The following is a 16,320-nucleotide window of genomic DNA, read 5'->3' on the forward strand; positions in this document are numbered from 1 at the left end:
ACCAGCTGTGTGGCTGGATTGAAGAGTTTTTAGCAAACAGAACACAGCATGTTGTTCTCAATGGAGAGACGTCTACAGATGTTAAATTAACCTCTGGCATGCCACAGGGGAGTGTTATGGGACCATTGCTTTTCACAATATATATAAATGACCTAGTAGATAGTGTCGGAAGTTCCATCTGGCTTTTTGCGGATGATGCTGTAGTATACAGAGAAGTTGAAGCATTAGAAAATTGTAGCGAAATGCAGGAAGATCTGCAGTGGATAGGCACTTGGTGCAGGGAGTGGCAACTGTCCCTTAACATAGACAAATGTAATGTATTGCAAATACATAGAAAGAAGGGTCCTTTATTGTATGATTATATGATAGCGGAACAAACACTGGTAGCAGTTACTTCTGTAAAATATCTGGGAGTATGCGTACGGAACAATTTGAAGTGGAATGATCATATAAAATTAATTGTTGGTAAGGCGGGTACCAGGTTGAGATTCATTGGGAGAGTCCTTGGAAAATGTTGTCCATCAAAAATGGAGGTGGCTTACAAAACACTCGTTCGACCTATACTTGAGTATTGCTCATCAGTGTGGGATCCGTACCAGATCGGGTTGACAGAGGAGATAGAGAAGATCCAAAGAAGAGCGGCACATTTCGTCACAGGGTTATTTGGGAAGCGTGATAGCGTTACGGAGGTGTTTAGTAAACTCAAGTGGCAGACTCTGCAAGAGAGGCACTCTGCATCGCAGTGTAGCTTGCTGTCCAGGTTTCGAGAGGGTGAGTTTCTGGATGAGGTATCGAATATATTGCTTCCCCCTACTTATACCTCCCGAGGAGATCACGAATGTAAAATTAGAGAGATTTGAGCATGCACGGAGGCTTTCTGGTAGTTGTTCTTCCCGCGAACCATATGCGACTGGAACAGAAAAGGGAGAAACTGACAGTGGCACGTTAGGTGCCCTCCGCCACACACTGTTGGACGGCTTGCGGAGTATAAATGTAGATGTAGATGAATAGACGTAGATGCAAGACCTGTTCCATACATCCTCCCACCACCACCTATTCCATTCCGATCATAAATGTCACCTATCCCATCAAAGGCGGGCACCTGTGAAGCCAGTGATGTGATCTACAAGCTAACCTGCAACCACTGTGCTGCATTCAATGTGGGCATGACAACCAACAAGTTGTCTGTCTTCATGAATGGCCACTGACAAACTTTGGTCAAGAAACAAGTGGACCACCCAGTTGCTGAGCACAGTTCCAAACATGACCTCCATTTCAGTCACTGCCTCACAGCCTGTGCCTTATGGATCCTTCCCACAAATGCTATCTTTTCCAAACCGCACAGGTGGGAACTTTCCCTACAATATATCCTACATTCCCCTAACCCTCCTGGTCTCAGCCTTTGATAATATTGTCCTCACCTACCCAGCATCTCTGTTCCCATTCCAGACTATACAGTCCTCATTCCAGCATCACCCCCAGTCATTTTATTTCTCTCCTTTTCCACTACCTGCTCTCCCCACCTCTCCCCTGCCCTCCGTCTAGAGACTGCACATAGCTGCTCTACCCCCTCCACCTCGTCCCTGTGCACTCCCTAGCAGCACTGCACTCTCTGCCACCCCTACTAGGACTGATGACCTCAGATGTTAAGTCCCATAGTGCTCAGAGCCATTTGAGCCACCCCTACTAGGCCTTCCCCTCCCCACCCCAGCCTCCTCCTTGGCCCACCCAGTCCCCACTCCCATCATGCACTAGTGCTGCTGCTGGCAGTGTGGCTACAGTTGCCTGTAGTCATGTGTGTGAGAGAGGCATTTGCACGAGTGTGTGTGCACGCGCGCACGCACGTGTGTGTGTGTGTGTGTGTGTGTCATCTATTTTTGATGAAAGTCTTATCGGTTGAAAGCTTTATTTGGAATAGTCTTTATGTTGTGCCTATCTGCAACTCATCATCTCCGCTATATTGGACAATACTTACTAATTACTAAAAATAAACTTATGCAGATATCACTTCTGTGTGTGTGTGTGGGGGGGGGGGGGGGGTGGATGGGTGAGAGAGAGAGAGAGAGAGAGAGAGAGAGAGAGAGAGAGATCAGTCTGCTGAATGACTGATGATGCAGCCCACCACACATTCCTCTCCTGTGCCCACCTCTCCACATCAGAGCAGCAATTGCACCCAAAATCCTGAATTATCTGTTGGATATATTCAAACCTCTTTCTTCCTGTATAGTTTTCATCCTCTCCTCCCATAGATACCTTGAAGTGATGACTTGATGTCTCAACACTAGTTCTACCAGCCTGTCCCTTCTTCTTGTCAATGTTTGTTCCTCTTGTCATCAGTTCTGAGGAGAACCTCTTCATTTCTTATGCTATCAGTTTACTTTATTTTCAACATCCTTCTGTAGCATCATATTTCAAACAATTCAGTTCTCTCTTTCTCCAATTTTTCCACAGTCCATGATTCACATCCATACAGTGCTGCACTCCAAAAATACATTCTCAGAAATTTCATGGTTAATGTCAATGTTTGGTACCAGTAGCCTTCTTTTGCCTAGGAATGCCCACCTTGGTTTGACTGCCACATGTAATTTTGCTCCCAATATAATAGAAGCAAAATTATTTCACTTCATCTGCTTCATAGTCCCCTATTTTTATTTTAAGTTTACCAGTAATCTGTTTAATGTAACTCCTAATTACTTTTGTTTGTCTTTGATCTACTCACAATCCATAATGCGTGCTCATTAGATTGTTCATTTCATTCAGTATTTCCTGCGACCTTCTTGGTGTACACTGAGGATACCAATGTCATCAGCAAATGTTATCAATGACATCCTTTCACCATGAATTTCAACTTTTTCCAGACACTTTCTTTTATTACTAACATTGCATATAGTTTGAACAGTAAGGGTGACAGAATACATGTCTCAAGGGTGACAGAACACATTTATCTCTTATACTATTTCTAATCCAAGCACTTTGTTCTTGGTCTTCCAGTCTCATCTGTTTCTCTAAATTCTTGTACATATTCAGTACCATACTACCCAAATTCCGCTAATAGGTTACACTTGTTTTCCTGAGAATATCAAACATCTTACATCATTTTACATTGTCAAACAATTTTTGTAGGTCAACAAATCTGATGGTGTAATGATTTTTCTTAAGCCCTGCTTCCATTATCGAGTGCAATGTGAAAACTGCCTCTCAGGTACCTTTGGTTAAAGCCAAACTGATCATTATTTAACAGGTCTTCAATTTTCTTTCCTCACACTGAGACTGGAGAGAAGCAAAAATTTCCCACCATGTAGCCCTATATTTTCCTGAAAATGCTAGTACTGCAGAATCATAAAACCCTAATGGGACTTTGGAAGAGTGTGAGGGGAAGCCTACGGTGAGCTGCAATTGTGAACAGTAAGGAATGGTAGGGTACGTAGGTACCAGTACATCTCTAATTCTTTAAAGAATGAATTTCCATGTCTAAAACATCTGATTGCTTTACAAATGATCTCATGAGTTAAGTATCTGACTTCGAGCATGTAAGTGAGGAAAAGTTTAGGAATGAAACTTGAAAATTCCTGGCAGGTTAAAACTGTGTGCCAGAGCGAGACTCGAACTCAGTACCTTTAGCTTTCGCAGGCAAGTGCTCTACCAACTGAGCCACCCAAGCACAACTCATGATCTGCCTTCACAGCTTCAATTCTGCCAGTACCTCGTCTCCTACCTCCCAAACTTCATAGCAGCTCTTCTGCAAACCTTGCAGAATTAGCACTCCTGGAAGAAAGGATATTGCAGAGACATGGCTTAACCACAGAATGGGGGATGTTTCAGTATGAGATTTTCACTCTGCAGCGGAGTTTAGGAATGGTTTGAAATTATATTTAAAGTTTGTTAGAGGTCTCACTAACTGATGTCATTATGAAATACTGGGACGAATATTGCCCAGGTAATTTGCACTCTGAGGCAAAAGCTAGTGTTTATGACTGAGCGAGGTGGTGCACTGGTTAGCACACTGGACTCGCGTTTGGGAGGACGATGGTTCAAACCCTTGTCTGGCTATCCTGATTTAAGTTTTCTGTGATGTCCCTAAATTGCTTCTGGCAAACGCCGGGATGGTCCCTTTGAAAGGGCACGGCCGACTTTCTTCCCGTGCCGACTTTCTTTCCCTTCCTCCCCTAATCCGATGGGACCCATGATCTCGCTGTTTGGTCCCCCCACCTCCAAAGCCAACCAGCCAATGTTTATGACATCATATCTGCTGAACTATGTGTCGTACAATTACATAATTTTGCAGGAACTTTCAGTGGTGTATCTTGATACCGTCCGCAAACTGTTACGAGTAGATTCGTTAGTGAATAAGTGATACATTACAATTTCACACTTAATGCTGAAGTTTGACTGCTCAAACTGCGAAAATGTGGTAGCTAAGTGATACACCTTTTTCCTTTCATCGTTTTGTGGAGTACGTCAGCGAGAAAAAGTTTCGTCAACTTTTGAAATTGTGTGTTAAGTTTATCGGAAGTCACTAAGCGCTCCCATTTTCAAATACCATATGAATAAACTCGGAGTATTTGAGCGCCGTCAGTTACGTTGCCTTAAGACAAACACCCAGTTTTTAACTGTAATATTTGTGTTATTGCGTTAAACTTTTGACGTAACATTATACCTGTTAATGATTAGATTATGACAGCATATTAAAAGTTTTAATAATAAGTGGGTAATCACGTGAAATATTGAAAATCAAATTTTTGTTGTTCCTGGAAACCGTTTCGTAGGCAACCTGCAACTGGAACCAGGTTCCGGGATAGCGGTTTAGTAATATAGGTTGTCAGGTTGCGGCCTGGTACACAGTTTTAATTTGTACGTGTCAGCAGTAGGCCTACGGCGTATTCTCCGAGTAAAAAAAGTCCCTCTGACAAGGAAACACCACCAACTCGACCTCGTATTTTAAGGAGAAAAAAGCATACATGCAAGATTTCAGCCCCAGAAATCGATCAAGCGCGATAATTTGATCATTATTCTGATATTACGCAGCTATGACCTTCTGGAAGTACAGTTTTTAAACTTGCTCTTATCTCTTGTAACTCGCTCTGCCCCATTGCGCCCGCTTAATGCCCGAGTGCGAACTTTTGTACGCAAGAGAAACAACCAATGCCCTTCTATTGATCAACAGTACAACTCCTGTAAACATATTACCTGTTTGTTTTACAATTGCCGACGGCAGAACGCGGAATGTAAGTTTTGTTTACAGACTGGCGCGACCGAACGCGTCCGACAATAATCGACAGTACACGAACGACTCACGAGGCTCGGCATTGCTATGTATTCTAAGCGACTGCTCAAATGTACAGTGATCGCGTAAATATACATTATCCAAGAGCACGCTCAGACGGAAAAGTCTTGATTAATAACGTAGTTCAGTACTGTCGAGAAGAAAAACGGAAAAAATTTGCTAATACCGTTAGAAAGAGCTCTCGAGAGAGCAGCAGCCGCAGTAGGAAAGAGAGTATAGACATTGGACAGTGTTTAATGTTGTGAAAGATGTTTAGAAAACCCGACGGAGTGTTCAGAAAAATTGTGACACCAAGGAAGAAGAGACTGAGGAAGGAAACGAAGTGTCTCGACGACTTTGATGATCGTTTATTGAAAAGGAAGTTCTTAGAATATTGCGACGTTAAAAGAGAACTCTTCCAAAGTTTTTCAATTTGGTGAAGGAGGATACAGACATTAATTTCACGGGGAAACGAACCACTTTCTGGAAAATTTTGAAGAATATGGGGTTTCGTTTTCAAAAATTTAGAAATAGACGAACATTTCTGGTTGATAGGGAAGACGTTGTAGAATGGCGCGCACGCTTTCTTAGAATTTCGAGAGAAAACAAGAAAGGTGCGAAGAAAGGCATCGTGTATACTGGCGGAACATGGGTGCATATTACTCGCGCAAACAAAGTTGACACTCGGCGCGGTGGCTGATGGGAGCGACTGTAAATGGGAAATGCCTTTACGGTCGCTCCCATCATCCATCGCGTCGGGTGTCAACATTGTTTGCGCATGTAATACACACTACACTGTCAGTAAATGTTGGCAGCATAGTGACGTACCAGATGACATAAAAAAGTTCCATTTCCGAGCCTGTTAAAAAACTTCGTAATACCGACTTTTAAACCATGAAAAGGATAGTTGCTGTTCACCACGTAGCGGCGATATAGTCGCAGATCGGCGCAACAAAAAGACTGTCAGAACGTAAGCTTTCGGCCCACAAGGCCTTTAGCGGAAATACACAGACTGAGTCCTGCCTCAGCAGCCAGAGACTGTGGTCAAGTGCGTGTTGAGTTGCTTTTGCGTGAGTGTGTTTGTGCATGTTGTTTATTCTCGGTGAAGGCCTTGTTGGTCGAAAGCTTAGCCTACTTTCTGACAATATTTTTGTTATGCCTATCTGCGACTTAGCATCTAGCTATATGGTGAGTAGCAACTATCCTTTTCATAACTTTATCATATTCAGTCCTGGATTTTCCACTGTTCGACTTTAATCATTTTCTTGAAAGAAAAATACCTGAGTACTCTATATTTTTCCCTTTCCCTATGAGCTGAAGCGGGGGAGGGGGGGCAGCTCCCCTTGCCCTTGGGTATGGGCGCCCTTGGGCTTAACTGTGTATTAGCGGTGTAACGGTCCAAGTTATTTATTTATTTATTGTTCCGTGGGACCAAATTAAGGAGAAGTCTCCATGGTCATGGAACGAGTCAATACATGAAATTATAACACGATAGTAGAAACAGATAAAATGAAATACAAGAAACGTATTCAGGCGACAGTTCGTAAGTTTAAATAAAGAAAATCAACAATGTAACACTGGAATTTGCTTAATTTTTCAGCTCTTCCAGGAGCTCCTCGACAGAATAGAAGGAGTGAGCCATGAGGAAACTCTTCAATTTAGACTTAAAAGTGTTTGGGCTACTGCTAAGATTTTTGAGTTCTTGTGGTAGCTTATTGAAAATGGATGCAGCAGAATAGTGCACTCCTTTCTGCACAAGAGTCAAGGAAGTGCATTCCACATGCAGATTTGATTTCTGCCTAGTATTAACTGAGTGAAAGCTGCTAAGTCTTGGGAATAAGCTAATATTGCTAACAACAAACGACATTAAAGAAAATATAGAATGTGAGGGCAATGTCAGAATTCCCAGACTATTGAACAGGGGTCGACAAGAGGTTCTCGAACTTACACCACATATAGTTCGAACAGCCCGTTTTTGAGCCAAAAATACCCTTTTTGAATCAGAAGAATTACCACAAAAAATAATACCATATGACATAAGCATATGCAAATATCCGAAGTAGACTACTTTTCGTGTTGAAAAGTCACTTATTTCAGATACTGTTCTAATGGTAAATAAAGCAGCATTTAGTTTCTGAACAAGATCCCGAACATGGGCTTTCCACAACAGCTTACTATATATCCGAACGCCTAGGAATTTGAGCTGTTCGATCTCGCTTATAATTCTGTCTGATCAAAATATCAGTTCTTGTTGAATTGTGAGTTAGAAACTGTAAAAACTGAGTCTTACTGCGATTTAGCATCAAATTATTTTCCACAAGAGACGAACTTATTTCATGAACTACATTATTTGATAAAGTTTCAATATTACACACACAGGATCCTTCACTACCAAGCTGGTGTTATCAGCAAACAGAAATATTTTTGAATCACCTGTAATACTAGAAGGCATATCATTTATATAAATAAGAAACAGCAGTGGCCCCAGCACCGACCCTTGGGGAACGCCCCACTTAAGAGTGCCCCATTGGGACTGAACTTCACTACCACTCTCAATATTGCGGAGAATTACCTTCTACTTTCTGTTCTTAAAGTAAGAGGCGAACCAACTGTAAGCTACTCCCCTTACTCCATAATGGTCCAACTTCTGCAGTAATATTTTGTGGTCAACACAGTCAAAAGCCTTCATTAAATCAAATAAAACACCTAGCGTTCGCAACCTTTTATTTAATCCGTCCAAAACCTCACAGAGAAAAGGAAATATAGCATTTTCAGTTGTTAAACCATGCTCCAGTAACCTTGTATATACAACCTTCTCGATAACTTTAGCAAACACCGATAGCATAGAAATAGGTCTATAATTGTCACCATATCCCTGTCTCCCTTTTTATAAAGTGGCTTCACTACCGAGTACTTTAATCCGTCAGGAAACCGACCACTCCTTTCGTGCGGAATCGAATTTTGGAGATGATATCTTGCAAGTGTGCATTTTCCTCCATAAAATACGAAGTCGAGTTGGTGATGCTTCTTTGTGAGCTGTTTACAAGCCTAGACACTTACGTTCAGCTGGAAACCGACGGAGACACCGACCGGGGGCGGCTGCAGCTCTTCGCTGGGCTCGTCGCTCCATTTGGGAATGCCCATCTCGTCCGAATCGGGGATCTTTGGGATCACGTCTTCCCAGCTGAAGTCACCGGCCGACTGAGGGATTGGCGGCGGCTCCAGCTTGGTGCTGGGGACGGGGAGCAGCCCCGTCGGTGTCGGCACTGCCTGAACCTGCGCAAGGAAGCGAGACGCACAGTAAGAAACCAGCTTCCTAGTACACTAGTTCGAAACAACTGGCATGCAATATCCTGGGTACAAAGACGAGTCTGGAACAGCGTAGTATCTTACTGATTAACATATTGCGAAGGGATCTCGAGATAACTGGTGTTTTCCATATGCTGTCTGTAGATTCCATCTGCTGTGACGAAAAAGAAAATCTCAACACCAAGAAGGAGCTATGCCTCATAAACGAAAGTCGGTAGATGTCTTTCTGCATCTGTAAGATGAAATCTATTAGAATTCCGCGCCAGTCGCATCAGAGTGGCGCTACAAGCAATCCAGGTCTGCGTTAAATACAGGGCGATTATAATTGAAGTTAAACTTTCAAACCACTGCAAAAAGAACACCACTGGTCAGAATGACATCAAATTGCAACGGAATATTATCGGCGAAGGGGGAAAAGGTATGTCAGAAAAAAAATAGTTACAAAATGTAGCAATAGATGGTGCTGTAAGCATCATAATTTAATACTGGTTGACTACAAATGACAAATTAATCATACAACAATGCCTAAGGTATACGTTGCCCGTCCGGTTGGCCGTGCGGTCCAACGCACGGCTTTCCGGGCGGGAAGGAGCGCCGGTCCCCGGTACGAATCCGCCCGGCGGATTTGTGTCGAGGTCCGGTGAACCGGCCAGTCTGTGGATGGTTTTTAGGCGGTTTTTCCAACTGCCTCGGCGAATGCAGGCTGGTTCCCCTTATTCCGCTTCAGTTACACTATGTCGGCGATTGCTGCGCAAACAAGTTCTCCACGTACGCGTACACCATGTGAGACGTTCCCTGGGGGGCCCTCCGGGGGCCGAACCGCACAATAACCCTGGGTTCGGTGTGGGGCGGCTGAGGGGTGAAGTGGTCTGAGGTAGTCGTCGTGGGGTTGTGGACCACTGCGGCGGGGGCGGAGCCTCTCCGTCGTTTCTGGGTCCCCGGTTAAAATACAATACAATACAAACTGTACGTTTGACGTTAAACCAACTGTACTACTCAGTGTGCATGGGTGTACAGGTATGATACGGTTAGTTACGTCAGCTCATCCCCCATGGCAAGGTCATATCACATCGGATGGGAAACATCGGTTTTTAATTGTCCTGAGGCCAGAAACCGCATAAAAGGCACCACTCACATTGGTTTATAATTGTCCTGAGGCCAAAAACCGCATAAAAATCATCAATCACATCGGTTTTTAACTGTCCTGAGGCCAAAAACCGCATTAAAAGCATCAATCAAAATCAAATCGGATTATTAATTTCCGTGTGGTTGGCGCAAAACATGTTCAAGATGCTTTCCACCGCTTTCTGCAACAAGTTGAAATCCAGAAACAGCATATTCCACAGCTGATCGAAGTGTTTCCGCAGTCACATTCAGGAAGTGTTGCGCAATACGTGCCTTCAATACAGCTAAGTTTGCAATCGGAACACTGAACACATATTTCAAATAGCTCCACAGCCAGAAGCCACAAGGATTAAGATCACGTGATCGAGACGGCCAGGCTGTAGGGAAATGCCGGATGATAATTCCAGCATTTCAGAAAGGGCGTTTCAGCAGCTGTTTAACTAGATGTGCGCCATCTTGCATAAAAATGATCACATTAAAACACATCGACGCTGTTGGACAGCTGGAATGATGTGGTTGCGCTGAAGACACTCGTAACGCTTACCATGGTGCAGGTAATAGGACCGGAAACGCCTGTCTCTTCGAAAAAATAGGGCCGTATGTTAAAGGATGCCGTAAACCAGCACCACACAGTGACCTTTTCAGGATGAAGTGGCACTGGTTGGTTTGAGTGTGGATTTTCCGCTGCCTATATTCGACAATTCTGAGTATTGACATATCCTGTCAGATGGAATTGCGCTTTGTCTATCCACAAAATCTTCCACTGCCAGTCATTGTCCATTTCTATGCGAGCAAGAAATTCTAAAGCAAAGGCCTCTCTTGCTGGCAGGTCAACAGGAAGCAACTCGATCACACGTGTAATTTTGAATGGATAGCAAAGAAGGATGTTTCGTAGGATTTTACGCACCGTGCTACCGGTTGTGTCCGATGTTCCGGCAATTCTCCATGCACTACACCTTTGCACCCCACCACTCGTCTCCTCCTGCATTGCTGTGGCCACTGCTTCCACTGATGTCGAATCAATTCGTTTCCTCCCTTTACCAGGTTGCATACCAGAAGTACCCATCTTTTCGAATTTCCGAATCATTTTCTCCGGACCCACGGCAGTTATCGGATCAACGCCTTTTTTCAAACCCTTCAGTGTCCGGAACTTCTGCAGGGCGACGTGTGCACAGTCATCATTCGTGTAATACAGCTTTACATGCAGAGCTCGATCCTGCATTGAGACAGTCATGGCGAACGTGGCAGACGCGAAAGGAAGAAAAGCTGTGTACCCGGCGTGTTTATACCAACTTCAATAGGTCGTGCGCATGATAGGTATTTCGATGATGATGATGATTAGTGTTTTAGGGCGCACAACAACGAGGTTATCAGCGCCCGTTCCCAAAAGAAATGTTGACAAGTGCAGCTAAGATCTTTTAAACAAGGATTAATTTAGAGCCGATCTTTGCGAGAATTGTAAATGCTCAAATTTCAAGATTGGACACAGCACATCAAAACAGGAAGATAAAACTAAAAATAAAATAGCAGTACAAAACAGGTAAAAATAATTAACGGTGGCTGAAGATAAAACTAAAAATAAACTTACAAATAATGGGTGACCAAACCACTGTACAGCACATTAAGACCTCAATCCCAATATTTTGGGAAGAAGTCCAGACATTACACAAAAACGTAAAATTCTAGCGACACTCGCCTCATTATTAGTTAAAAGAGAGGGCAGGTCTGGTGGGAAACTTAAATCTTCCCTCAAACCCGCATATAAAACACACTCAGTTAAAATATGTCATATCGACAGCTGTGTCCCACACGTCTGACACGTTGGTGGCTCCTCACGACGTAACAGAAAACCATGTGTCAATGGACAATGACCTATTCTAAGCCGTGTAAGGGCTACTTCCTCAGCTCGTCGTTGTCGGAAGGAGGTGAGCCACGGTCGGACAGAATCCTTCACCGCTCGCAACTTATTATCCCTCACTTCTAGCCACTGAGCCTCCCACCGACGAATGACCTCCCGACTCACGAATGATGTTATTGCCTGCAGGGGGACGGAACAACGAGCAGGAGGTGGGATGGAGCAAGCCTCCTTGGCAGCCGCATCTGCAAGTTCATTTCCAGTAATCCCTATGTGCCCTGGAACCCAGCAGAAAATTACATCCTTACCCTGCTTTTGCAAGAGCAGGAGTGTGTCCTGCACTTCTTGCACCATCCGATCTGCTGGGTACATCTGTTCAAGAGAGTGTAGAGCACTTTGGGAATCGGAGCAGATGATGAATTTCGTGCCAGGTGTTTCGATTTACCTATTCTGACACATACAGCGCCAATTTTCACACTATTTTTTCCGCTGCCATACGTTTTCCCTATTCTCCGATAACATTCCGTTGAAATTTGACGTCAGTCTAACCAGTGGTGTTATTTCTACAACGTTTTGAAGGTTTAACTTTAATTATACCACCCTGCAGCAGCAATGTGAACAGCACTGGGCACCACAGTGACACAGCGAACCGTTACAAATCGGTTACTTCAAGCGAGAGCTCATTGGAGGTCTGTTGTGTTTTCTGATGAAAGCTGGTTCTGTTTTGATGCCAGTGATGTTCGTGTGTTGGTTAAAATGTGGCCAGTTGAGGGCATGCAGCCAACGTGTCTGCATGCTGGACACACTGGGGCTATGGTGTGGGATGCGATTTCGCATGACAGCAGGAGTATTCTTGTGGTTATCCCACGCACCATGACTTCAAATCTGTACGTCAATCTGGTGATTCGGCCTGTTTTGCTGTCATTCACGGACTCCATTTCAGGGAGCGTTTTCCAACAGGTTAACGCTCTCTCACAGACCGCAGTTGTAACCCAAGATGCACGTTGTCGGCACGTTGTCTTGCCCTGCTCGGCCACCAGATCTGTTTCCAATCGAGCACATATGGGACGTCATCGGATGACAACTCCAACGTCATCCTCAAACAGCATTAACCGTCACTGTATTGGCGGACCAAATGCAACAGGCATGGAACTCCATCCCTCAAACTGACATCCGGCATCTATACAACACAATGCATGCATGCTGTTACGTTATTAATGTACCAACATTTCACATTTGCCAGGGCTTAGCTCGCGCATACATTAACCTGTGATCTTGCACTGTTAATCACTTAAATATGTTGCCTAAACAGATGAATTCCCGGAACTTCATTAATCTATTTTATTTATTTTTTGGTGTTGGTTTTTTTTCCATCAGTGTGTTTTAACTACTCCGTTTATTTAGATGTTTATACTAGTAGTCAAAGAATCAAACTTGAACGTCTTCATATATTTTTTGTTTATTTAGCATTCGGATTGTATTTTGATAGTGAAAATAGTTACTATTTTCGTCTTTAGGTTCCTCCTGCTTTTAGAGATGGCCCTATTCAGAAAATCGAAGGGAATGAACGAATCTGAAATACTTTTGCTGTTTTTTGATGATGGTTATTCAGACGTTCCCAGTGAGAATAAAGACCGGATGACTGTGTTTTTATGGTCCTGAGACCGATTCCAGTGACAGCGACATTATTAGACCTGTAAACATAGGAAGGTGGTCATGTTTTCAAGGGATTCCGACAACAGCGATGAAGGTGATTATGTTCTTGTGAATGATTCAGTTTGCCACAAGGTTAATATTACCGCAGGAAGCGTTGAAAGGTCGCCCGACAACCTAGACAAATGTGACATAATTGGGACAGTGTGCGCGAGTACTGAAGGCCTAGGAGCCATCAGAGTTTGGAATTAGTATACGCATCAGACCTTTTTTTTAAGAGAGAGAGAGAAGAAGTAGGATTTAACATCCCATCGATGACGAGGCCATTAGGGATAGAACACTGGCTCAGATTAGGAAACGATGGAGAAGTAATTCGGCTCTACCCTTTCAACTGAACTATCTCTGCATGCGCCTGAAGTGGTTAGGGAAATCACGAAAAACCTAAATCCTGATGGTCCGACGGGTGTTTCAAGACAGTCCTCTGGAATACGCGTCAGGTGTCTTACCACTGTAAAACCTCACTGGGTTCAGCATTATGAATGCTGCACTGAAGGGAACGTTAAAATGGCCGTAACGTCTTCTTTAACAAGAGCACAGGTTGTTTCAAAAAGATTGATGATATTCACAAGACCATACCTTCTTCAGGAGTGAGAATCGAAACTTCGAGTGAAGTTTTGCTTACACGTCGAAATTAAAAGTTTGTCTTGGCGCCAGTTATTAAGCTGGCAGTTCATGTAGTTGCCGGTAGAGGTCTAGACAGCCTCACTCATTTCTGGCAGTGGATGTCTGACACCCCTCCAAACTGCAGGTGTAACGTTGTCGAGAGCGATAGATGTACTACTACTTTAGGAATCAATACATATTCCTTAGTGCACCGCCACTTTCGTCGCTGTTATGCAATCAGGATGGATGCGACACGCAGATTCTCAGCTCAACATGAACATATTAGTAGTAGACTGAATACGCGCCCCTCTCCTTGCTGCAAAACATAATCACAGCAGTAATTTAGCCTGTCTGTGGGCAAAGAAGACTCATGACTGCATGCTGATTCTACGAGTACATTCGCTTTTACGCGACAGAGCTATTACAATAGATTCTGCAGTGTTTCATTGTAGATATGAATATCTATATTAAATATATAGGCCTAGGCCTAAATGCAGCAGGCGAATAGCGAAAATACTATTTTCTGTACTAGAAAGAGGGGAAAATTAGGCGAAATTTCAAGGTTTTCAAATTTTTTATTTTAGAGTTATAGGAGACTGACATTACGGAAACATGAATATATTTGGTGGGAATATTTTCTAGCTTTATTTCATACCTTGACGGGTACCCTGGCTTTACTCGTATGAGGATATAATTTCAGATCGTCCAATCTAAAACGTGTCGTCGATGTTCGTATTAATAACGTACAAATATGTACTTTCCATATAGTATTGAAATATGCTTATTTTTTAAGCATCGAAGTTATCTACCACACAAATATTAAGTGGATAACTGTCTAAATCTGCACGACAATTCCGAAATTCAAACCTAAGTGCTTGGCAGAGAGTTTATCACATCACTTTCACACTATTTCTCTACCGTTCCACATTTGGACAGCGGGAGGGAAAACGAATTCTTAAATCGTTCCGTGAGAGCTCTGATTTTTCTTGTTTAATTACGTTGATCATTTAATCTTGTGTGTGTCGGCGGCAACAGAATATTTTCGCATTCGGACGAGATATTTGCATTGAAATTTTGCGAAAATATCTCGCCGCAACCAAAAAATCCCTTTTTCTTAATGACTTCCACCTCAACTGTTGCTTGACACTCTCTTACCCATTTTACGATCGTACAAAACGAGCTACCCTTCTTTGAACTTTTTCGATGTTCTCCGTCAATCCTATCTGGTAAGGAGTCCACACCGCATAACAATACTCTTCCAGAGGACGGACGTGCGGTGTGTAGGTAGTCCCTTCAGCCGATTTGGTACAACTTCTAAGTTTGCTACTAATAAAACGCAGCCTTTATTTCTTCTTACCCACAACATTATCTGTGTGATCGTTCCAATTTAACTAATCAGTAATTGTAATTCCTAGGTATTTAGTTCAATTGATAGCATGTAAATTTGTGCGATTTATCGTGTAATCGAAATTTAACAGATTCATTTTAGTACTCATGTGGATGACCTCATGCTTTTCATTATATAGGGTTAATTTCTACTTCTCGAACCAAACAGATGTCTTGTCTAAACCATTTTCCAACTGGTCTCGATCTTCTGATGTCTTTACTAGACGGTAAAAAACAGTATCATCTGCAAACAATTTAAGTTGGCTTATCGCATTGTCCCTAAATCATTTATGTATATTATGAACAGGAGAGGGCCTATGACACTTCCTTAGGGAATGCCAGCTAGCATTTCTGTTTTGATAACTATCTATCAATTAGTACGAACTGTGACTTTTTTGGCAAGAAATCACGAATCCAGTCACACAACCGATACGATACTCCGTAAGCACGCAGTCTGATTAGAAGCCACTTGTGACAGGCGGTATCAAAAGCTTTCTTGAAATTTTAGTCTTGTTGCCCCCTCCCCCTCTCGGATTAATTTCTGCGGACGCTCACGAGCATAACTAATATACATTTCATTGATGCAGAAAGAGACAGAGCACGTATTTGCGCTGAAATTTGTTCTGGCGTTGTGACGAGCTGCGTGTGTTATGAGCCTTTCACGACTCCTTTGTCTTGGAGTTACTGCCCATTTCGGTTGAGCTTCGAGAGGTAATGCAGAGCCGGCGTTTGTTTGAATTATATGGTCGACTGACGATTACGGTGAACAGTCGAGTTCCTCTACCATGCCCCCCCCCCCTCTCTCTCTCTCTCTCTTCCACACGCTTCACCACTCCCAGCAGTTCGTCTCGAAGAGAAAAAGGAAACAAAACCACTGATGTCCGACATGACCTCCTGTTTCTGGGTCGTGCCAGCAGCAATACAAAACATCGCTGACACACAAAGGGGTTTCACCTCGTAGAAGAACCTCGGCACAGGTTCTTCCAGCAAGCACGTGACTAATTTTGATTTGGAGGGAATGCTGAATTTCTCCTTGCAGGTTTAAAGCTGTGGAATGTTTTGCGCC

At 43.2% G+C, this 16,320-nt stretch overlaps 1 protein-coding gene across 1 annotated transcript in view; it reads right to left on the reverse strand.

Moving 5' to 3' along the window:
• The window catches only part of LOC126203624 (uncharacterized), a 103,635-nt gene that overhangs the window by 21,725 nt on the left and 65,590 nt on the right, over positions 1-16,320 (reverse strand). Inside the window, exon 2 of the mRNA XM_049937997.1 lies at positions 8,324-8,539. Within this exon, the coding sequence (XP_049793954.1) occupies positions 8,324-8,539 (216 nt within the window). The remainder of the gene's footprint in view (positions 1-8,323; positions 8,540-16,320) is intronic.

This window comes from Schistocerca nitens, chromosome 9 (assembly GCF_023898315.1).
Source record: "Schistocerca nitens isolate TAMUIC-IGC-003100 chromosome 9, iqSchNite1.1, whole genome shotgun sequence".
Lineage (NCBI taxonomy): Eukaryota > Metazoa > Arthropoda > Insecta > Orthoptera > Acrididae > Schistocerca > Schistocerca nitens.